This window comes from Leopardus geoffroyi, chromosome B2 (assembly GCF_018350155.1).
Source record: "Leopardus geoffroyi isolate Oge1 chromosome B2, O.geoffroyi_Oge1_pat1.0, whole genome shotgun sequence".
NCBI lineage: Eukaryota > Metazoa > Chordata > Mammalia > Carnivora > Felidae > Leopardus > Leopardus geoffroyi.
In genome coordinates this window covers 36,810,666-36,833,855 of record NC_059332.1, presented here as the reverse complement: position 1 = coordinate 36,833,855, position 23,190 = coordinate 36,810,666, and the positions used below count along the sequence as shown (strand labels likewise).

At 51.7% G+C, this 23,190-nt stretch overlaps 1 protein-coding gene across 4 annotated transcripts in view; it reads left to right on the top strand.

Annotated features, from left to right (window-relative positions):
• Positions 1-15,801, top strand: part of BTBD9 (BTB domain containing 9) — a 414,802-nt gene extending 399,001 nt beyond the window's left edge. For all 4 annotated transcript variants that reach the window (XM_045498061.1, XM_045498063.1, XM_045498062.1 and 1 more), the window contains one exon: positions 14,162-15,801. In XM_045498061.1, the coding sequence (XP_045354017.1) occupies positions 14,162-14,359 (198 nt within the window). In that variant the 3' untranslated portion in view covers positions 14,360-15,801. The remainder of the gene's footprint in view (positions 1-14,161) is intronic.
• Positions 15,802-23,190: the final 7,389 nt, after the last annotated feature.

Genomic DNA, 23,190 nt, shown 5'->3' with positions numbered 1-23,190 from the left:
GGCTGTCAGTTAAGCATCCAACTTCTGCTCAGGTCACGATCTCATGGTTCGTGGGTTCGAGCCCCACGCTGGGTTCTGTGCTGACAGCTCAGAGCCTGGAGCCTGCTTCAGATTCTGTGTCTCCCTCTCTCTCTGGCCCTTCCCTGTTCGTGCTCTCTCTCTCAAAAATAAATACATATTAAAAAATAATAATAAAATATTTTTTTAAAAGTGAATTAGCTCAGTACCAAGTGTTGGCAAAGATGAGGAGCAGTGGGCAACTCACATCCAGCGCTGTGAGAGTATGACCTGCTGTAGTTGCCGAAGAGGATGGTTTGGTAAGATCTACTAAAGTTGAACATCTGCATGCCTGCCCTAAGACTAAGCATCTCACACTCGTGTGTGTTTTCTAAAGAAGCTCTTAGGCAAGAATGAAAATGTTCACAGCAGCACCGTTCATTCATACCAGACCGAAGTGGGACACCACCCAGTCATCTGTCCAGGGAGATGGATAAGCCAAGCCTAGTACGTCATCCAGGGGGCTGTGATCTACATGATGAATATCACAGGGATGCCAAGGGAAAGAAGTCAGATACAAAAGAATACGTAAATTAGGATTATGTTCTTAAAAGTTCAAGAACAGGTAAAAGTAACCTATCACATTTGAAGATGTGGACACAGGTGGTAAAACTTAAAAAAAAAAAAAAAAGCAAAGGAATTATTATTATTAAAACCAGAATTGTGGCTTCCTCAGGGTGGGGAGGCTTGGATCAGGAAGGGCCGGCCATGTGGAGGGACCAAGGTACACCAGCAATGTTCGTGGGTTCTTGAAAGTTTGCGTGGCTTTCATTACATAGTTATTCAACAAGCTATGCATTTGCATTTCCATGTACTCTTTGGTGCATGGTTTTCACAGCCAAAATGTTTCAAGCAAAAAGGAAAATTTGATGAGGAAACTAAAGCCGAGTGATGTTAAGTGACTTGCTGGGTCATGCTGCTGGTGAGTGACAGAGTGAGGATTTGAATCCAGGTAATTGGTCTTTTTTTTTTTTTTTTTTTTTTTTTAAGTCTGTTTTTGAGAGAGAGAGAGGGAGCGCGTGAATGCACAGAGAGGGAGGGGCAGGGAGAGAGAGAGAATCCCAAGCAGGCCTCACACTGTCAGCTCAGAGCCTGACACGGGGCCCAAACTCACAAACCGTGAGATCATGACCTGAGCCGAGATTAAGAGTCGGACGCTTAATTGACTGAGCCACCCAAGGTGTCCCTGAATCCGGGTAATTGGTCTCTCAAAACATCCAGGCTGCTCTGTCTCCCACAAATGCATAATAAATAGTAAAGCCACAGAAGTGAGCCCATCTCTGCCGTGGCACAGTCAGACTAGCAAGTGGCTTCTGTGGGCACACTTCCCGTGCCAGCCAGTGCCTAGGAGAGAAACCACGGCAGGGCCCTTCCTTAGAGGGATTTCAGCCTCGCGCCTGGTGGAGGTCAGCCACGTGAGGGGCGCCTGAACTCGTGGCACCGTGGAGGGCAGCCCGCGGCGGAGACGGCAGTGCGGGCTGCCAGCCCAAGCAGCACAGCTGGCGTGCGTGGATGCGGGGGCCGGGTCCGGAGGAGGGGGTTTCCTCATCCGTGAAATGGGTCAGATGATCCTGGCCCTGGGGACCACATAGACACGAATGAGATCGTGTCGTGGAGGGTTGCGGAGGGTGGGCGATTGCAGACTCCCCCGCGCGCTCCGTGCTCGCCGTGGCAGAATAGCAGTCAACCCGCAGGAGAGTCCTGCGCACGCCGGCACCAGCAGGACAGAGTGTCAGCAAGTGGCTGCTTGAGCTGCCCTCCAGGACCACTCAGCGCGGAGCCCGGAGTGAGGCAGAATTTATTTACAGGCTTCTGTCAGGCCGGTGAGTGGCTGTGGGTCCCAGTGCCATCCTCGTTCCCATAGCAACATGTGGCTCTAGTGAAGGGAAAAAAACAAACAGGGAAATGGGCTCTTTAGAAACAAAACAAAACGAAAAAGGCTCCTTCCTGGCCTGGTGATAATTATTTCCCAGAAACCCCCACCAGGTCTGATCACTCCCTCTCTGGTCCCCCCGGGGTTTCCCCGGCAGCATCCTCCGGAGGCTGTGCTCTAAGCTTCCAAAGGCAGGTGCACGTCACAGCAGTCATAGGCTGGCTCTCAAGGCCAGAACTTCCGGTCGGTCAGCACCAGAACTGAAGCAGACATCCCAGCGGCAGAGACGCAGAGAGATACAGAGAAAGTGGACCAGTGAGCCTCTCCCTCGGAAGACCTACAGACAGAGACGCAGTGTCAGCCCTCAAACTCCCACTTCTGTCAGGGAGAAGGAACCGGGCCATCTGGGGGCGTCATGTGGCAGTGATGGGGAAGGGATGTGCACAAAGAAAACCTACTCAGGAAGAGAAATAACGAGCACAAGCCAGGTTTCAGGTGGCACCTGGATGCCCTGTGGGGTATATGCAAGATGGAGGTGGTATTTGCAAGGGCGGGAGCAGGTGTGGGCCAGAGACCAGGGAAGCACAGGAACAGCAGGGCCTGGGCATGGGGACAGGTAAGCCAGCCTGGCACCTAGGAGTTTGCTTAATTAATAGAGGCTTTGCCTGGGTCCCGCACTATATTGTCCTTTTTTTTTTTTTTTTTAATGTTTATTTTTGAGAGAGGGGTGAGGAGCAGAGAGAGAGAGACAGAGGATCTGAGGCAGGCTCTGTGCTGACAGCAGAGAGCCCGATGCGGGGCTCGAACCCACGAACAGTGAAATCATGACCTGAGCCGGAGTTGGATACTAATTATGAGCCACCCAGGTGCCCCTCCACTGCACTTCTTGAGAGCAGTGTCATGGTATCTTCGTGTCCTAGCACCCAGCCCCGTGCCCCACACACAGTGGCCCCTCCATAAATCAGACTGAGGGCCATAGCTACAGTGCAGTGTTCTGAGGAAAATAAGCTCTCAGGAATCACCTGTGACAACTTGCATCTGAGGAACGAGGGGGAGCTAAAGATTGCACCAGGCTGTCATCCCCACGACCTTGGAGAATGGCAGGGCTGTGGTGGCTGGGGGAAAGTCTGTGGAAGCATTTAGTTACAAGATACTGTAGGGCACAGTGAGCGGGAGTTACAGGTGCCATCCACACAAAAATGTGAATTTAAGGAGTACACATGTAGCTTGCAATCCAGGTCAAGTACCTCAGAAGTCGGGCTAAGAAGAAAGGGCTGGAGAGGGTCTAGAAGTAAGCTCTGAGAAATAACCCTGATGTGCAGGCTAGCAAAGTAGGGAACGAGCGGAGGAGGAGAGAGCAGAGGGTGGAAGGAAGGGAGGGAGGGCCTCGTGGAGTGTGGCCCAGGAGACCCCAGCACTGGTGCCAGCCTCACCCCCCCCCCGACTAGCTCTGTGACCCCCCCAACAAGTCACTTCACTCCCTGGCTCTCAGGACACTTGTCTTTGAAACAAGGAGAGTGAATTCGATCTTAAATCCAGTCTCCTTCCCAGTGAGACAGAAAAAGCAGGAAGATACTTAATTTGTAGCATAATTACAAAAGAAGACCTGTTCTAGGCATCTTTATTCTTAAATGCCTATTATGGAAGACTTGCTTGGGAAGAGGGAAAACGACCCAGCAGTGAGCGTGTGTCATTGCACTTACGCTGCCATCCGCAAGGTCCTTGTGTGTGCCGTGCTGCAGCCGCACCAACTCGGCACCAAACCACTGCCCTGGGAGGCGGCGCCCAAAGAACCTGAGTGGGTGAGGCGTGGGGCCTCCCAGCAGCGAAGAAGGGAGATAACCCGGCTTGTGAGGCTAATCTCGAATGGCGTCCTAGTGCCGAGCCAGCAGTTAGCAGCCGGCCCAAAATCTCCAAGCAGCTGGGGCTGCGACGCGGAGCAGACACACATCACCTGGAGGAAGTGAAGAACTTTCCCGGAAAGCTGGGGCTACGCGTGCCAGCCTTCCGGGGCTAGTGGCCACAGACAGACTCTCCCTTGATGTGGGAAGGGGGCCTTGGTAAGGTCACACCTGCCAGGCTCTGCCTGGGAGCTAGAACATTTCCCGTTTCTGTTTCTTAGTTTTTCAAAAATAAAAAGAAGCCACTAATACTCCAGGGCCAACTTAATTACGAAGAGACAGTAAATCGCTCTCCCTGGAACTCTGGAGTGTGCACACATCAAAAACGGTAACTGGGGATTGTGGGGCTGCCTGTATTGATAGGTATTGGAAAGACTCTTTTTCCGGAACCTTCCAAGCAGTGAAGTTCCAGGGATCTGTGGGTGCTCTGGCCTACATGAATATGGGAAGGTGATACTGGAAAGTTTAAAAACTTGCCATATAAAAGCAGTGTCACCAAGAAAGGTACTCCTATATGTATTAGGATTAAATATTTGTGCAAAACGATGTTGGCATCCTATCATCCATAAGCAATGCTGAAAAAGTATTGTTCAGAATCTGGAAATATCTCCCTCTGAAGAGGGTTTCTTAACTGAAAACAATGGTTTGGGCTGTTCAGATGTACAATTACAGAACTTTTGTTTATAAAAAGGGGTGTTTTGTCGGAGACACTTGGACTTCATTTTTAAAGGAACAAAAAGTAAAACATCCCCGCAGCCTACAGAGGGACTCTTGACCTCTGCCCCTGAGGTGAGTGTAAGAAAGATGTCAGTTGTCACCAGCATCAGGATCTGTCAATGCTCATTGAACGCACAGTGGGCGTGGGGTGAAGAAAGATCGGCAGTCTTCAGGGTGGCGTAATTCAGAAGCCATGTCTCTGTGTCTGACTTATGGGCAGATATCACTGAGAGGTGGTATCTATTTTATAAAGTTATGTCACCTTGGAAATGTAAGCTGAAAGCTTGGGTCAGGAATCCTATTTGTATTGGTTGGCATGAAAGCAGTCTGTGAAAATTACTCAGGAGAAACCAGAAAAGCAAGGTAGAGCCACGGATCAACATTTATTAAATTTTCCCAATTTCTGCTACAGTTCACGGCGGACTCTTAGTGCAACTTGGGAAAATTAGTAGAGGCTTCTCTGCTTCTGAAACCCTTGAAGATGTGTCGAGCACAGCATGCTTGGGGAGTCCCTGTAATAAAAGGCGGCAGACAGCGGCCAGCCGAGGAGCCAGCCCCGTCACCGAGAAGAGGCCAGAGCGTTTGTGCTCATCCTTTCCAGGGTTCACAGGGAAAAAGAACACCCCAGACTATCTCAAACATGTCGAAAATTATGGCTCCCAGAGAGGAAAGGCAAAGTGATAATAAACAGCAGCTACCAAAAAAAGGACACCGGATAGCGACTAAGGCTGTGTCGGATTCATACACACGACTACATTCCCAATTAGCCGGCTCCTCTCCAGGGATAGATCCAGAGGCCATTGAAGCTGGTTCAGCGAAGGTGCCCCTTTGTGAGCGGCGGCAATCAAACAGGCTAATGGGATACATGATTGCCGAAAAGGGGAAGGGAAAATGATGCGGCGGCGGTCGTAATGGTTTTGCATAAATCAGTAGTGCGACTCTGCCCTGTATGCCTCATTCACTTTTGGTCACATCGTTTCCGAGGGGTATTGCAGTCTTGGGAAGGTTCGCAGGAAAGAAATTGAATTGCACAAGCTTCTGAGCGAAGAGAAACTCAGAACCTGGCTGTTCCACCTAGAGGGAGGCCAGAGGTGCACTTGGGCAGAGCAGCCTGAGGGTGTGGCAGGCAGGCGGCACACTTCAGATGGCACCCCGCGCCCCCGAGCCATCGCTCCCTCCCCTGGTTTCCGTGTGAGAGCAGGGGCCCTGCGGCAGGAGGAGGGAGGTGCTTCAGGCCCCTTCCGACCAACGTGACCCCTGAGGAAGGAGCCAGTTTCCCCACAACAGGCTCGCCTTCCACCCCCGCTCCTGAGAACAGTTAGGCCCCCTCTCTGGGTGCCCAAGGTCCCAACGGGGGGAACCCCAGTTTTGCATGAGATAATGGTGGTGAGGTGCCGTAGCCCAGGACGTGGCGGGTGTTGGCTTCGTACTGTGTTAGGTTCAGCTGGCGGGTGGGTGGATCCTCAACCACGGCCCAGCCTGCACACTGTTCTGCAGACGGGTGAGCCGGCTCAGAGCTGCTTGGCCCTGAGGCAGAATGCCACCACGCATGTGACCTTGGGCACACTGCTGCCTCCTTTGCAGAACAGTAAACTCCTACAGGCAGGGGCACCCCTGCTTAGCGCCTGGTCAGTGTTTGTGCTCAGTGGGGCAGTTGAAGTGTGAAAAACAAAAGCAGGGAAAGGATCTGAAGATGAGGACGGGCCCTCGGAGGTTGGCTGAGCCGGGAGCCCCCTGGGACCCGCTGCTGCCATCTCTGTCCTCCCAGAGAATCCCCGGAGCCTTTTCTTTCCTGTGTCGGTCTCACCTCATCTGTTACCCAGTTCTGTTACTCTTCCTTTAAAAAGGACTCTTTCTGTTTATCCCAAATTGCTAGTCTACATCAGGGGGTTTCAGTGTTTAAGGGTTTGTTGTCATCTACCCTCCTCCTTTAACCACTTTTATTAGTTGTCACCATAAACATATTTCTTTTGTAATATTTTAAATTTAATCCCTTTTTAAGAGTCTCTTCTGTCCAGAGCCCCTGTCCCCTGCTCCCCACCCAGGTCTGGCCAGTCCCTCATGGTACTGCCCTGGGCCATGACCCCACTGCACCCAGCCTGCACCCTCCTGCTCTCTCCATCATCATCCTCCCCCCCAAGGCTAGAGCTACAGTAGCCTCCCCTCTCCTGCTGCGCCAAGGGCTCCCTCCTCTGGCCTTTCCTGCTTGGCTGCCTCAAGCTTCCCGACTCAGCTCTGGCATCTCCTCCCCCAGGAAGCATTTCCAACTCCCCCGGGCCGGTTGGGACCCCACCACACCCTCATGGCTCCCTGTAGGCCCAGAGCCATTTGCCTGTCCACTGAGGTGTCTGCTGTCCTCATCAGATGATGCACCCTCTGAGGGGCCAGGACCCGCATGGTGGGCATGCAGGTGGTGCATCATAAGTGTTGTGGAGTGAATGAATGCACTCAAACCTCCTGACCTCCAAACCCCATTCACCCGGTTCCTCTAGCCACACCTGCCGCCTATGTGGGGCTCGCTCTGTCCTCAGCGCCTGGCACGCAGAGGCACCCTTCATTTCCCAACTCCCGCCCGCCCTTTGCCTGCTTGTTCTGATTCCCACTGCACGTTTTACCTCTTCAGTGACTCCAGTCTCTGGGTAAGACTTACCCATCTTTCCATTTGTAAAACACCCTTTTCCACTTAAAATCCTCACTACACCAGTTTGTGACTTAATAAAATTAACTGTTTCTTGTGTGCTGCCTTTGAATCTGGCAGAGCCTGCTCGGCTCCCCGGAGATGCTCAGGGAACCCATGTTAAAGTTAATTGGTCCTTCAGCGACACTCAGGATTCCAAGTCCCAAACTGAAGCTCAGCTCAGAGGTGGCCCCATCCCCCCGGTCCGGTCACATGTGCGCCCACCCCGGGGCCGCAAGAGCACAGTCAGGCAGCTGGGATTTCCACGGCGTCCGGTCTGCCCTACCTCAGGTGGAAGGACTGACCACTGGTGGCAGGGGAGCAGTGACTATGATTTCTCAGGGAGGAATAGCCAGAGCAGAACACAAAACAGCCAGTGGAGATTCGCTGTTAGCATTGTGAGGTGTGTTGGGAATAACAGCCGTTTGCACTATTATTTTAAAACAGGTGGGTCAAATGGGCCAAAGACGGTTGTGCAGTCAGCATCACCCAAGTTAAGAAAGAAATGCAGGCTAGGAGCGGGAATGACAGTGGAAATGAGGGCAACAAGAAGCAAGCCAGCAAGCATTCATTAGGCACCCACTGCATACAGTCTTCCCAGGCTTCACCAGCACCATGCAGAGCAGATGGTAGCGTCATCGCTGATGTGGACCCTTTCCGAAGTGAGAGGCATGTTCTGAAGGACCAGCTTGTTAGCGCCCAGCCTCACTGAGAGTTTTTTAAATTTTATCTTTCAATCCAGAATTTGTACTGACGTGTTTATCATTGTGCAAGGGCTGCATGGGAGAAAGGGCAACCACACCTTGGTCCTTGAGTTGCAAGGTTGCAAGGTGGGTAGACAGAGGCAGGAGGGGGCCGGGCTTTGGTAGGGAGCCTAAAGCCTCGCGGGGCCTGTGGGGCAAGAGCTCACCCGGAAATTAAGGACACTGAGGAGAAGGAGGGGGATAAGTCTCAAGTCAGTGCAGGGATTGGCATCAGCTCAGGGGCCTGAGGGATAACCTCTGGAGATGGGGGCTGAGAACGCAGGCGATGGGATTACACAAATAACAGCACGATGGGACAGGAAACAACAGCACGATGGGACAGGAAAAGGGCGCAGGGTTGGAAAGGGGAAGGTGCAGTAAGTACAGCATGTTCAGAACATTTCCCTCTCAGAGGGTGGAGATGCGGGCTCTGGGGACAGAGTGTGAACGGTCATCGGACTGAGAAAGAGAACAGGATGTTTGCTGGCTTAGGAAAAGCTCCAGGGAGGGGCTTGGGAGAGGGGACTGGGGTGGGGGTGGGGCTCCAGGCAGCAGAGGTGTGCCCAACAGCACCATCCCCTCCCTCCCAACCCCCCACCCCCTCCTTACTTGGAAAGAGGAGTGTTCATAAAGCCAGAGGACTGTCGCTAACCCACCAAAAGATGGTCTTGTCACTTGAAAGGCTGTGAGAACGATAAATTGATGGAGGGGAATAGATGGATAGCTGCTACCAGGAAGCTGTTCAAATTTGCCCTGCATGGTACAGGTCAGAGCCAATGGCCTAGACAGTTTAAAATCCCCATGAAAGGCTCTCCCATTGAACTTTTGACCAGTAAGCACCTGCAGATGGGCCCAAGCAGAGAGATGTGCTAGAACAGGCAGAGGAAGGAAAGAGAGGAAAGGCGGCACGGGGGGTACTGAGGGCAGCTGGCACCATGAGGCCCCCAGGAAGCACCATGGTGAAGGGCAGGCCACCTGAGCTTCGGGGAGTGGAATCCGCTCGCTCTGAGGGAGACCGGCTTCGCCAAAATGAACAGGATAGACCTGAAGACATATGGCCTCAGTCTTCACGTTAGAGTTTGAGATGTGAAATTTGAAACAGCAGTAGATAAATGAATTAAAGTGGGAATGTGGAGAAAATAGTGATGCAGGAAGGTAAGCACAGAATTTATAATCTCACAGTTGATATCACATTTGCCTTCTGTGAATTTGATTCTACAGGAAAAAGGGTGCGTGTGTGTATGTGTGTGTGTGTGTGTACATGCACATGTGTGTATGTGTGCACGATGCATGTGCATGCACACACTGGAGCGGTGGAGGACATAGAGCCCCCAGGACAAGGAGAGATGGTTCCTCGTCCACCCCCCGCCCCCCACCCTCTGCTTGCACTTCCTCCCTTGGGGAGAGAAACAGGTGCCCACCAGCAGCCCTGCCCCACATCCTGCCCACTCCCAGGATACCAGTGCCATATCCACTACAGATGGACCCTCATCCAGGAGCAGACTCACCAAACATGGGCAGATCCAGAGTTGAATGGCTGCTCTCCAGCCAGCAGGCCCTGGAAAGAAGGGGTGGACCCCCATCCAAGGGAGCAGGGGTTGCAGTTCTCCAGGAAGCACTGGGTGACCAGGGAAGGGCCGGGAGTGTGCCATGCCCCTATGCCCCTGTGGCACACAGCCTGCCTTGCACGCTGTCTGCACAGGCTCCAGGCTCCCACCAGCCCTTCGCATGAATATCACTACAAAGCAGTTACACACTCAGCGTCTGCAGCCAAGTTCAGTGGTAACTTTATAAATTTCACCACTTACTTCTTTAAGCAGAAGCCTGGGGATGAGAGGGAGAACGAGGTGTTTGTCCAGGATGCTTGGGTCTAGCGGCTGGGCTTCTGCCCCATCGGTCCCCCAGCCTCAGTTCCTGTCCCAGCCCAGCCTAGCATACCAGTTTGTTTAAGACTCTCTTGTGCCATCAGGCCCCTCAGAAAATGGGACTCACCCCTAAACCCCATTCCAGGTGAGGCTTCATCTGCTCCTATTGCCTCCCTCCCGTCACCCCCCTGCCTCTCGCTGGGATCCACCACTGCCAGAGCCCTCCTCACCTCTCAGTTTCCCCAGTGAGCCTGTGTGGCCCCTCTTGCCTGGGCTCCACCAGATGCCTGGGCTCCAGCCTCCTGTGCCAGCTCATCTCAGAAGTCTGGGACCCCTCTTGGATTTGTCCCACTTTGCTGAACTTCACCTCTAACAAGTAACCAAGATCAATGTGTGTTTCTCTTTAATCATCTCATGGGCTGTAACTCCTCTCCTTGGCCTCTTTGACCTCCCGCCCAAAGCTCTCACCCCTTATTGAGGACAGCGTGTGGGCCCCAAGCTGACCACCCTGCCCTCATTGCCAGATGAGTCTTTTCAAATATCCCAGTAGCGCATCACCAGCACAGGTCCTTTTGAGGTCAGTCTTTGTTGTTGGATCTGATGTACAGGCCCAGCTCTGTGGGACATGGGATGAGCATGTCGTGGGGTGTTCCTGCCCCAGAGACCTCGCCAGCCCTGCTGACTCGGATCTTTTCCTCCGACATCACTGGGCCCTTTCCTCCCCTGTGTTATTCCCCTTGCCTGGAACACTTCTAACCCCAGATGCCCTCTCCTTCCCTCCAGGCCATGCCTATTAGCTTTTTTTTTTTTTTTTTTTTTTTTTTAATATGAAATCTATTGTCAAATTGGTTTCCATACAACACCCAGTGCTCATCCCAACCGGTGCCCTCCAATATCCATCACCTACCCTACCCTCCCTCCCTCCCCCCATCAACTCTCAGTTTATTCTCAGTATTTAAGAGTCGCTTATGGTTTGCCACCCTCCCTAACTTTTTTTTTTTCCCCTTCCCCTTCAAGTCTCCTAAGTACAGCAGTCATGGCCTTCAAACATTTTGTTCACTTATCCCATAAAAGAACTTTGGAAAAAAGTAATCCTTTGAACATTTAAGGTTGAGAAGTGAGATACTAAGTTTAAATACAATTATTTTTATAAATATGAGGTTAAAAAATAAACATTTTATAAGATGGAAGATGACCAATTACTAGGAATAAATATTTGGTGACATGATTTTAACCAATTCATCAAATAAGGCATACCAAATCTGAAAGTCATTGTGCAAAACTTTTACTCATGGGCCTTAGCCAGTGTATCTTGAAAATGTTTTAGTTCTGGAAAAATCCCAATTACATTTAAAAAATTACATGAGGCACGAATACACTTGAGTGGGTCTTCACCCTCAGAGGGGCCAGGAGGTGTCAGGGCCCCTTGCTGAGGGCAGGTGAGGGGGCTGTGCTTTCCTTCTATGAGGTGGGGAAGGGTGTTGTGAATTCAGTCATGTTCTTAGTGTTGGAAAATACAGATATTGAGGACCTGGAAACGGATTCCCTCAGAACTGCCAGCTTGCTCCTTGGAAAGTGAATTTGTGTACCCCACACCAGAGACCACCACTGCAGAGGATGTGATTCCTCCCCTTCAAGAGTTCAGGGCAGGCCCCAGGGGGCTAGAACCCCAGAAGGATATGGTTGTTAGTGAAGAAAGGAACTTCCGTGTGCGCAGGGGAGGGCGTAGGTCAGCTTCCCCAAAGGCCCACCTCTGACAGAGTTCCTGACTGTCCCCTGTCACTATACCCCCAGCTCACACACCTTCTGTTTCACAGCGGGTATGTTAGGCTCTCTCACACACACACACACACACACACCCCATGCTGTGTATTCTCAGGGTCGGCCATGCCTCCCCCTTATTTGCTGAGCTCTGTGCTGTGCCCTGTTCACATAATAGTTGGCCCAACACTGAGTACAGAACTCGGTCATGCTTCCAGGTAGCAAGCTTTTCCTGGCTCCTGGGGGTGGCCGGCTCTTCCATGTGAGGGTTTCTTTTCCTTTTTTTTAAAATCTATATCTTAGTTCACATACAATGAAATATTGGTTTCAGGCGATTCATCACTTACAACACCCAGTGCTCATCACAAGTGCCCTCCTTAGTACTCGTCACCCATCTAGCCCACCCCCTACCTCCCTCCCTCCATCAACCCACAGTGTGTTCTCTATCGTTAAGAGTCTCTTGTGATGTGTTTCCCTCTCTCCTCTTTCCCCCCCCCCTTTCCCATGTGTTCATCTGTTTTGTTTCTTAAATTCCACATATAAGTGAAATCATATGCTATTTATCTTTCTCTGACTTATTTCCCTTAGCATAATACACCTAGTTCCATCCACATCATTGCAAATGGCAAGATTTCATTCTTTTTGATGGCTGAGTAATATTCCATTGTATATATACCACACCTTTATCCATTCATCAGTCAGTGGACATTTGGGCTGTCTCCATAGTTTGGCTATTGTTGATAATACTGCTATAAACATTGGGGTGCATATGTCCCTTCGAATCTGTATTTTTGTATCCTTTGGGTAAATACCTAATACTGCAATTGCTGGATCATAGTGTAGTTCTATTTTTAGTTTTTTGAGGAACCTCCATACTGTTCTTCAGAATGGCCACACCAGTTTGCATTCCCACCAACAGTGCAAGAGGGTTCCCCTTTCTCATCCTCACAAGCACCTATTATTTCTTGTGTTGTTGATTCTAGCCATTCTGACAGATATGAGGTGGTATTTCATTGTGGTTTTGGTTTGTATTTCCCTGATGATGAGTGATGTTGAGCATCTTTTCATTTGTCTGTTAGCCATCTGGATGTTTTCTTTGGAAAAGTATCTATGTCTTCTGCCCATTTCTTAACTGGGTTATCTGTTTTTTGGGTGTTGAGTTTGGTAAGTTCCTTATAGATATTTGATACTAACCCTTTATCTGATATGTCATTTACAAATATCTTTTCCCATTCCATAGGCTGCCTTTTAGTTCTGTTGATTGTTTCCTTTGCTGTGCAGAGGCTTCTTATCTTGATGAAGTCCCAATAGTTCATTTTTACTTTTGTTTCCCTTGACTCTGGCAACGTGTCTAGTAAGAAGTTGCTGTGGCCAAGGTCAAAGAGATTGCTGCCTGTGTTCTCCTCTAGGATTTTGATGGTTTCTGGTCTCACATTTAGGTCTTTCATTCATTTTGAATTTTGTGTGTGTGTATGGTGTAAGAAAGTGGTCCAATCTCATTCTGCATGTTGCTGTCCAGTTTCCTTTTTTTTTTTTTTAATTTTATTTTAATGTTTATTTTTGAGAGAGAGACCAAGAGTGAACAGGGAAGGAGCAAAGAGAGAGGGAAACACAGAATCTGAACCAGGCTCCAGGCTCTTAGCTGTCAGCACAGAGCCAGACGCAGGGCTCAAACTCACAAACCTCAAGATCATGACTGGAGCGAAGTCAGATGCTTAACCAACTGAGCCACCTAGGTGCCCCAACTGTCCAGTTTTCCTAACACCATTTGTTGAAGAGATTGTCTTTTTTCTATTGGATGATCTTTCCTGCTTCATCAAAGATTAATTGACCATCTAGTTGCGGGTTCATTTCTGGGTTCCTATTCTGTTTTGTTGATGTGTGTGTCTGTTTTTGTGCCAGTATCATACTGCCTTGATGATTACAGCTTTGTAATAACAGCTTGAAGTCCAGAATCCACGTGAGGGTGTTCATTCTAGGTTGGCCCAAACCACGTCAGGGTGAAGCCCCTTCCCCAGCAATGCTGCCCAGCAGATAATTACACGTCAGGAGCTGTTCCCTTCCTGAGGGCACAGGAAGAGCATGAGAGGGAGGGACTCACTTGGACCCTTGGAGATAAGCTGCTCCTCCCCCAGGGTGACACCCTGCTGGCTTTTTATTTTTAAGGGCAACTTTATTGAAATATAATTCACTTGCCATACAACTCACCCATTTATAGTGTACAATGCAGGGGGTTTTACTACAGTTTTGCGCTGTCACCAGTCAACCCCTGTTGACTTTTAACCCTGCTGCCAAATGCAAGGATTAATTAATTTAAAAAGAAGAGCTCATATGATGAAGGTAACCAAAAATGGAGTCATCTGGTGAGAACAGTCTATAGGAATCCATGTCGTGCTGGCTGTACCTTTTAGACCCTCGGCCCATGTACTTTCACCCCACCTGACTGAACCATGTGTCACCTGTTAGTCGCTGTCCCAGGTCTGCGCAGGGGCGGCGGGCAGGACATCGGCAGCCTCCGGAGGCTGGACAATGGCCGTCGCTCACCGGCCTTTGCTCTCTCTCTGCAGGTGTTCCACTGTGTCCACTTTGAGTGTCCAGAGCAGCAGAGCAGCCAGAAGGAGGACAACAGTGAGGAGTCGGGGACGGGGGACCCCAGCCTGGTGGGGCCGCCGCTCGACCCCCACGCCCTGCAGGCCCCCGGTGGCAGCTCACTGCCTTCCAGCCCAGGCTCCGTCTCCCGCTCTCCCAACCGGCAGCACCAGTAACCGGGGCACAGATGTGGAGTGATGTGGGTGGGCCCCAGGGGCAGCGGCAAGAACCGGTGTCCTCCCAGGAGGGATCTCTGTGGACTGCCCCTCTCCCCCTCTGGGGAGGAGCAGACCTGGCTGCAAAAATGGACACAGAACAGGCTTTCTCCCAAGGACAGAAAGGGGCTGCTTTGTTCTCCTCAATTTGTTCAAATCAGGCTGGTCTCAAGGGGGAGAAAATGGGTCTTCAATCTTCATCAAGCCCACCATTAACACCCTACCTCTCTAATCTAACCCGGGCAAAGGGGACAGGAGGAAGCGGTAGACAGGCCCGTGTCAGAATACAGCAATGGCCCGCCAGCACTCAAGCGGAGGAGAATATGTTAGGCCTTTATTACCTGGAGGCTCCCTGTAGGAAATGGGTTTCTGTAGAGTGTTTACTTTCATGGAACACATCGCCCTGACAACTAAATGATTTTTTATTTCTTAGTTAGCATCCACTTGCTGAATCATAGGTGTTCCAGTTCTTTTTGAAATGCTCAAACAGCAAATCACTTGTTTTAATCCCTTTTGATGCTGTAATTTTCTTTCCTTGGTTTTGAACGGTTAAGCCTGGGGTGAAGCAGAGATACTGTGCACACGGCCTGTGCGAGGCTGAGACTCGGCTCATCACGGCACCCGGTCTGACCAGGAAAATCCTTTGAGGAAGTTCAAGAAAACACACACCAAATCAGTGCGAGGACACTGGAGTTAATGGTCACTCGAGTTCCTGAGTGACTCACCTGTCATTCCTGAAACGTACCTCGCCTCTAAGCTTGGGAGGCTGACAAGGAACTAGTTCTTATGCCACCCGCTAATTTAATGTTCACACGTATGTAAATGTATATATATAAGTCTGTAGCGGCTTCCAGTTGGGTGGAACCCTCCCTCCAGTCACCACAGGTTAGCTGAGCCTGGGGGAGGGCAGTCCTCCTGCCCGTCGGTGTCTGGAACACAAAACTGGGCCTTTGCAGTTCGGGGGTTGCTGTGTTTCACCTCCAGACCACACGATTCAACTGGGGATTGGAAGGAAAAGCCGTTCTAAGAAGCTTTTCTCCTCATCCTCCTCGAGACCATCTTCTCTGACTGCCGTCGCTTCATCTGGCTCTGTCATGTCTCTCACTCAGTAATTTCCAGTCTAGCACTAACTACCCCGTGGAACTTGATCAGACTGCCTTTTGATTTTCACTCATCTCCGGAGCTCACCCGAGGGCTCTGTCACACTCAACTCCACGGGAAGCTCGGTCAGGCTGGGCACCGTGGTCCTCTGGTCCCCCAGATGCACACCCAGGTCCTCTGCACACCCTGTGACCCCACTTGGAGGAAGATGGGCTTTCATGGGGGCTCTTCTCTGGTGTCTGAAAGGTATCTGTTGTGGGCGTACACAGAACCACTGGCCTGACTAAATGCTTTCCCCAGTATACCTTCGTTTTGAGTGATCTATTGACATGGGAACATGGGGTCATCAAACTGCATGATTAAACAGTTAAGTTAGGTGGGCTTTCTGTTTGAACGTTGGCGGGAAGGAGAAACCATAGGGCCAGCGTCCCTGCTCGTGCCACAGGGGGCTCCAGGTCCCCCTCTGCCCTCAGCCCACGCATTTGACCCCTTCCCCACTGTGTGGGGTGAACGGCACCCCTGAGGGGTGCCAGGCAGCTCGCAAGGGGAGGGAGGCTCCCGTAACAGATGGCAGTGCCTCCCGCTTGCCGTGGGTGGCTGCCCTCTGTGACTTGGCCGCTGCCTTTGTCAGCATTCAGCACGTGGTTGCCAATTAGCCTGGAGAATTCCTGTCCACTCGGCACTTCCGTCAGCGGTGCAGTCCTGCCCAGCGAGAACAGAGGAGCCCGATAAGTCAGCAAGGGCTGAGTTCCAATGTTTGGAAAGTATCCAGAGGGTTCCTTGTCAACTTTGAAGTCTCCTGTCCAGAGAGGAGTCCCTGGGCTCGGGGGCTGGCACTGCTGACCTGGGAAGAGGGGAGCGGGCTGGCGAGGACCTGGAAGGTTCCAACCCTCTATGTCCAGACCGTGCAGCCCCACTGCCCCACGAGGTACATGTCGACATCCCAGGCACAGGTAACCAAGCTGGTCTGGCAGCTCACCGTCCCGTCCAAAAAGGCACAGACCATGAGGCTTTAGCACCAGACCCACATCTGGGCCTTGCCCAGCCAGCGGCTTGCTGTCTCCTCCTCTCTCCCACAGATTTCCATCGGTGTTCCCACCTTCCACACGTCGCTGTGAGGTCTTGAGAGAACGGACTTTGATCCAGTAAGGGAAGAAGGGGAAGATGAAGCCATGCCGATCACACACGACAGTGGGCGGGAGGGGTGGGGTGGTTCTGAAGACATCTCTGCAAGCCATCAGCTGGCCACGCCGTCTCCTGGTGCCGACTGGAGGCCTTGCCTGCAGGGAAGCCTTCTCGGGACCCCAGGCAGACACAGAGCTCAGAAGCTGCTCTGGTCTACCTCCCGTTACCAGGCCAGTGGGCTCCGTCTCCCGTGATGGGCCTTCTGATCCGGGAGCAGGGAGGGGCTCCTTCTGCTGGCTGGGCCAGGGCCTTCTGGATGGGGCCTGCAGAGCCCGGTGGAGGTGTGTGGCACCAGACAGATGCCGGGTGAAGCACAGATCTCCGGGGAATGAGGGGTGAGTGGGCAGCCGAGAAGAGGTCCCCAGTTGACTGGTATTCAGGGCCCTGGCTGGCCCTACGGAGGACTTCTCCCTGCAGCCAACTAGACCAAAATGGCCCAAAGCTTAAACAGACTAAGGGAGCTGAATGGGAGAGCAGATAAGACAGCCTGGCACGCAGCTGGAAGGATTCCCAGATGCCCAGAGAGTCCTCAACCCAACAGGCAGTGGAGGCTAACTCCGCCGTGAAGTATGAGGAGGGAAACGGCCCAGCGATGAGGGGGCCAGGGCCGATGAGGGGCTGTGGCTCCCCCACCCCTGTGAGGATGCAGCCCCGGTGGTGTTTGGTTTGAGGAGAGGCCAGGTGAGGCCTGGCCCCCAGGGGAGACAGACAGAGGGGTGCTTGTGGTCCCTGGCCCTTTACTGGGATGCTTCTCAGTTAGAAACTGTGCAACCACTGCCCAGGTCAGGAAACAGAACACTGCCAGAACCCCCTGCTCGTCATCTTAGATCATGTTTTTCAGGAGAGTAAAAAACCGCACTGGGGCTTTGGGGGGGGGGGGGGATGGCCTTCACCTTCTGGTGGCTCCTGGGAGGGCCAGCCGGGGTGACAGCAGGCCAGGCGGGGCGTGTCCCAGTGGGGCTGGCAGCCTGGTCAAGGCGGTCTGAAAGGTGGGATTGCTGCCGAGCACTTGGGACCCGAACCAGCTGTAATAGTAGGACGCGTGCGCACTCCCACCCAGACACAGATGCTTGTTTTCTCATGGTCTCAGTGCTTTTTCTGGTTTTCTTCTTCTGATTTTAGTTAGAACCATGAGCCGTGATGAATGTGGGACTCTTCTCAATTGCTCTTTAAATTGTCACTTTTTAAATCTTATTAAATGAAGTGTCGATTCCTGACAAATACATTAAAAGTGTTTTATTCCTAGAAGAGTTGGGAAAAGAAATTATTTTCAGCAAGAGTGGGATGTGTTTGTTAGACTGATTCCTTGGCCAAAAAAAAGAGTTCTCAATTGTGCAAAAAATTGCTCTGTAGTTATACTGTCACCGCAATTGTCAAATCGCTGTGCAGATGGATCTGAACCATCAACTTCACCTTTTTTTTTTTTTTTAGAAGATAACAAAATTGTAATCACTTATTCTTTCTAGATAGAGACTTGGAAAAGAAAACAAAGTAAGGTATCATCTGCAATAAAAAGGAGAGCATGGTGTGTGCCAGGGCCACTGGGTAATAGAGGGAGCAGACATGCCCCACCGCAGGCTTCGAACAAGAACCTCCCTTTGGACAGGGAAGAACGGTGTGAAAAGAGGAAAAGAAAATTAAACTTCTCCTTCTTCCAGGAGTTTCTCCTCATTAGCGTTTGCATTTCGGTGTTACCTTTTAATCCTGCCTTCTGTGCAGGTGGTCGGTTCCTCTGGATGCTGCGAGGTCAGGGTGGCCGTCGCTGGTGATGGCTGCGGCGGGCGTAGGCCATGCTCCATTTATTTTTGCGGCCACAGCCATCGATTCTGTGTGTTTGTCCTGACAACAGCTCCAGCAGGAGTTCAGTGCTCATTAGTGGCCCTAGGAATTTAAAATGCAGCTCATGGTTCTGTACCACCGTGGGTTTTATTATTATAATATTAAATTAGAAGTCATCCCAGTGCCTGGTGTTTGCTCAGGAGTTTCTGGAAAAGGAGAAGGGAATGGTTTAGACACCATGCAGGACAACTGGGACTCTTTCTCCTCCTGGAAGGTGACCGGTCACCCCCAATTACTGAACAGGATTCTAGAAGCCCCAGTGGTAGGAGAGCATACATGGAGAAGGGTTGGATTGGAGGATAGGACCAGCTTCCCATATGCCTCGGCCTGACCCCTGTGCAGTGTCGTGGGAAAGGACATGGTGATTCTGCTGGTTTCCATCAGACTGGCTGGCAGGGCCCTGTGCCTCCTGCCTCTGCAGACAGGGTCTGTTCAGATGACTGCGAGCTCCCCCACCACACACCCCCACATCCCTTAGGCAGGACTTCCTGCCGGAAGGATGCGGGCAGAACCTGTCTCCGTGGCAGGAGTGTGGAACAAGTATAGAAGAGCTCCCCGGCCCACCCCGACAACACACACTTTTTGAATATCACTGGTCTCTTAAATGGTTAAAAAACATTAAAGGGGCACCCGGGTGGCTCAGTGGGTTGAGCATCCGCCTCTGCGCAGAGCATGGAGCCTGCTTGGGATTTTCTCTCCCTCCACCCCTCTCTCGGCTCGCATGCTCCAATTACAAAAAATATATCAGTAAAGTAATAATGCTCATGGAATAACATTCCAACCTAACAGTAGGGACAAAGGTGCCCTCCCTCTCGTCTGGCTCAGAGTCACCCTTGATCTGAGCCAGGTTATTCGTTTCCTCTGTGATTGACTCACTGAGGGGCAGTAGTGCCCCCTGCCCCACCCCCAGTCATCCTTCCCCATACCCTGGCCTCTCCCAGACAGAAGCCAGGCTATGAAGGGGCCCTCCTAGACCATCAGGTTAGTTTCTTCTTTTTCTTTTAAAAGAACTGAAATATTCCCCCAAGGGGCCTCATGGCCTAAAGATTCACAATCATCCACCTATAATTTATAATGAACATCTAGAGCATTTACCATTTGCATCCTGAGTATTTATAGCCCTGAGAGGGGGGAGCAGGGGGAGGCAGAGGAGGCAGCAGCCTACACCTGTCTCTGCTTTTGTCTCCTGCTCAGCTGTCACTGTCACTGGGCTGGGACAGCTGAAGAATGCCAACTTTGAGAACCTGCGGAGAGCGGCTCCATCCCATCTAGAGGTGGGAGGGAGGCCCCAGCTCTGTACAGAATGAGGGTGGGGCAGCACTACCCCGAACAGCAGGTCTGAGAGGCTTTTAGGATGGGGATCTAGGCTCTGGGGCTTGGGTTTCCATGGATGCCCTGGGAACACTGGCAACGCTTCTGTCCACCCATCCATCACCAAATAGTCCCATCCTGTCACATGAGCCCCGGGGTTTGTGGCCCAAGACAGGGCACCTGACCCAGACGGACACACACATCGCTGGGGGCAGTGGCCTCTGCTTGCTGTTCAGGGGGCAGGGGCAGGCTGGTCCTCCCACGGATGCTTCCAGCCCCGGGGTCAGGGTTAGTCCCCATCCACATCTCCTTCCCCTGGGGCCTGATGGTGCTCCCTCTGAGACCTGTCCCAAGCAGTCGGGTCTCGCTTTCAGCTGCCCACAACCCCATCCACGGCACCACGCACTGACCGTGAGATCTGAGAAGCTTATAGGCAAGGACAGCAGGGCACAGAGCCTACTGACCACAGCCCTGGGGCGCCGCCTCTCCTGGACTCACTCTCCTGGAGGGCAGCTCAGTTCTCGGGGCTCCCTTCCTGAGTGACTCTGAGGAACAGAAACCTCCCTGAAACTAAGGTCCTGAGGCCACCCCAGCCCAGCACCTGGAAAGGCCAGAGGTGCGGTGGGCCTGGGGCTCAGCTTCCAGGGGACTGTGGAGAGGGTGATGTTCTGGGGCTGGCATGCGGCTTGACCTCTGAGCTACTCTTGCCAAACTTGTGTATACCCTGAATTTACCAGACACCGTGACCCTCCACCCCCTTCGGGTTTCTGGGCTGCAGAGGTTGGTGGGCGCTGCCCCCACCCCCCTTCCCAGGCCTCCGGGATGTGGGGGGGCTCACGCTGGACCTGGGGTGGGAACAGCCCTTCTCAGCCATCTATGGAGGACTCCAGGAGCTCCGTCCAAAGTTCTAAAGAAGCCCAAAGGGCAGGTTGCTGTTTAGAATAAGCATTAATTTGTGAACAGGATGCAGCCTCTTCCTCATTTTGCAGAGCAACCTAAGTTAGCCAATATACCAAATGTATGAGTTCAAAACACCCGGAAGGTCCTGTCTGTGAGCCTGCTGCTGTGCGTTTCCTCTTAAAAATAAAGTGACGGCTGCCTGTGTCTGTCTTCCCTCGTCCCTCTCCCCTCAGCGCCTCTGCCAGCCCCAGGGCCCCCCCTCCCCCTTGTTTTCCATGCCTCTGGGAGGGAGGGGACAGACATCTCCGGAGTCAGCCGAGTCAGCGCTGTCCGCTTGGGTGGGGCCCCTACATGCAGTTCCAGGACTCGCCCTGTGACCACACTGCCTGGAGCTTTCTCTGAGCAGGGACGACCCTTTCCAGGCCCCTGTGAGCCCTCTCAGCCCATGCAGTGCCTGTTCCATGCCAGTTCTGGTGGAGAGAAAATTCCATCACCTTGAGCCCAGGCCTGGTTCCCTCGTCGTTTCTGCGGCCCTGGTCAGTCCGGCTGCCATCCTTTTCTCTCTTCTCCTGTACGACCGGCTCACAGGTGCTCCCCTGTGGGTGTCTCGACCCTCAGCTCGCTCTCACTCAGCGCCTTGTCCTTGCATGTGGCCCCCGCATGACGCCTGCAAGTGAGGGTGCCGTTCCTGCAGCTCCGTTGCTGCCTGCCTGGCCTAACTCCACGCGCCTGGGGGCGGGGCCTAGACTCCATGCGTGGGGACCCGGCGAGACTCGAGACTCCATGTGCGGAGGCAGGGCTAAGACTCCATGCACCTGGGAGCCCTGACGCCAAGCACCAGAGGGCGGGGCCCTCACTCCACGTGCCAGGGGGCGGGGCCTAGACTCCACACGCTGGGGCGGGGGTGTGACTCCAAGCGCCAGAAGACCTAACTCCACAGGAGGCAGTGGGCCCTGACTCCATGCGTGGAGGCGGAGTCCTGACTCCACGTGCAGAACACAAGCCTGCACTTGGCCACGTCTCACCTTGGGCTCACACTGAGCCCTTTTCACTTGAATCGGGCAGCTGTGCTACTGCTAATGTAGTTTCTTTTCTGAACCTAAACTCCGGACTTGACGTTTCTCTTTGCCAACTTCCATCCGGTGGTTTTAGCTGAGCACTGGAACTTACTGTCAAGACCATTTTTAAACTTGATTTAGGCACCATCATGTGAGTGAACCCTCCTAGTTTTTGATCGTCTAGCACTGACAGCATTTCCAACAATCCCTTGATGTATTGAACAAGACAAACCCCCCCAGAGAGCATTGGGGTTCACCAAGCAGCTGCTCCCCCAGTCCCCTCAGCCTGTGAACACCACCAAGCTCAAGTCGTTTTTGTTTTTTCCCGTGGTAACAGATATAAGGGATTTAATTCTATCATCCCAAACCAGACTTTCTCCTTTGATTCCAAACAGTTTCATTTCTCTCCTTAAAATGCATCAGGGAGGGGCTCAGTCGGTTGGGCGTCGGACTTCGGCTCGGGTCATGATCTCGCGGTCCGTGAGTTCGAGCCCCGCGTCGTGCTCTGTGCTGACAGCTCAGAGCCTGGAGCCTGTTTCAGATTCTGTGTCTCCCTCTCTCTCTGACCTTCCCCCATTCATGCTCTGTCTCAAAAATGAATAAACGTTAAAAAAAAAAATGCATCAGGGAAGGTTCACATATGACATGCAAGGTGAACAAAGGACAATCAGAAATTCACCAACTTTAGAAAGTGTAGGTAGTCTCCGCAAAGGCAAGTGCAAAGGACCTAGGCCAACAAAGAGCATTTCCAATAAATAAATTTTTCCTAACACCATATAGAAAAACACTTAACAGGAAATGACAGGGAAAACAATTTAGTAGGAACCGGAGTGCTTAAACAATCTTTTTAAGTAATACGCTTCAAAAGGAAGTTCTTTATCCTTAAAACATAGCTATTTAAGACCTGATACAGGGCTGCCTGGGTGGCTCAGTCAATGGAGCATCTGACTTCCGCTCAGGTCATGATCTCACAGTTTGTGAGTTCGAGCCCTGAGCCCCGAGCCCCACCTCGGGCTCTGTGCTGACAGCTCAGAGCCTGGAGCCTGCTTCTGATAATGTGTCTCCTTCTCTCTCTGCCCCTTCCCCACTCATGCTCTGTCTCTGTCTCTCAAAAATAAATAAATGTTAAAAAAAGAAAAAAGACCTGATACAATTACAAGTACTCAACTTTCTGTGCTTAAATGCAATCGCAACAGATAACCTTTCATCTGTTTTTTAAAATTCTTTTTTCTTAGTGATTTAGAGGGACTATTTTCAAACTACGATTAAATATTTTGTAAGTACTATCTGGCAGTTCCTAATAAATTGAGTATATTGTACAATAAACCACTCCACATCTTTCAGCAAAAAAAAAAAAAAAACCCACCACATATTTTTTTAATGTTTATTTTTGAGACA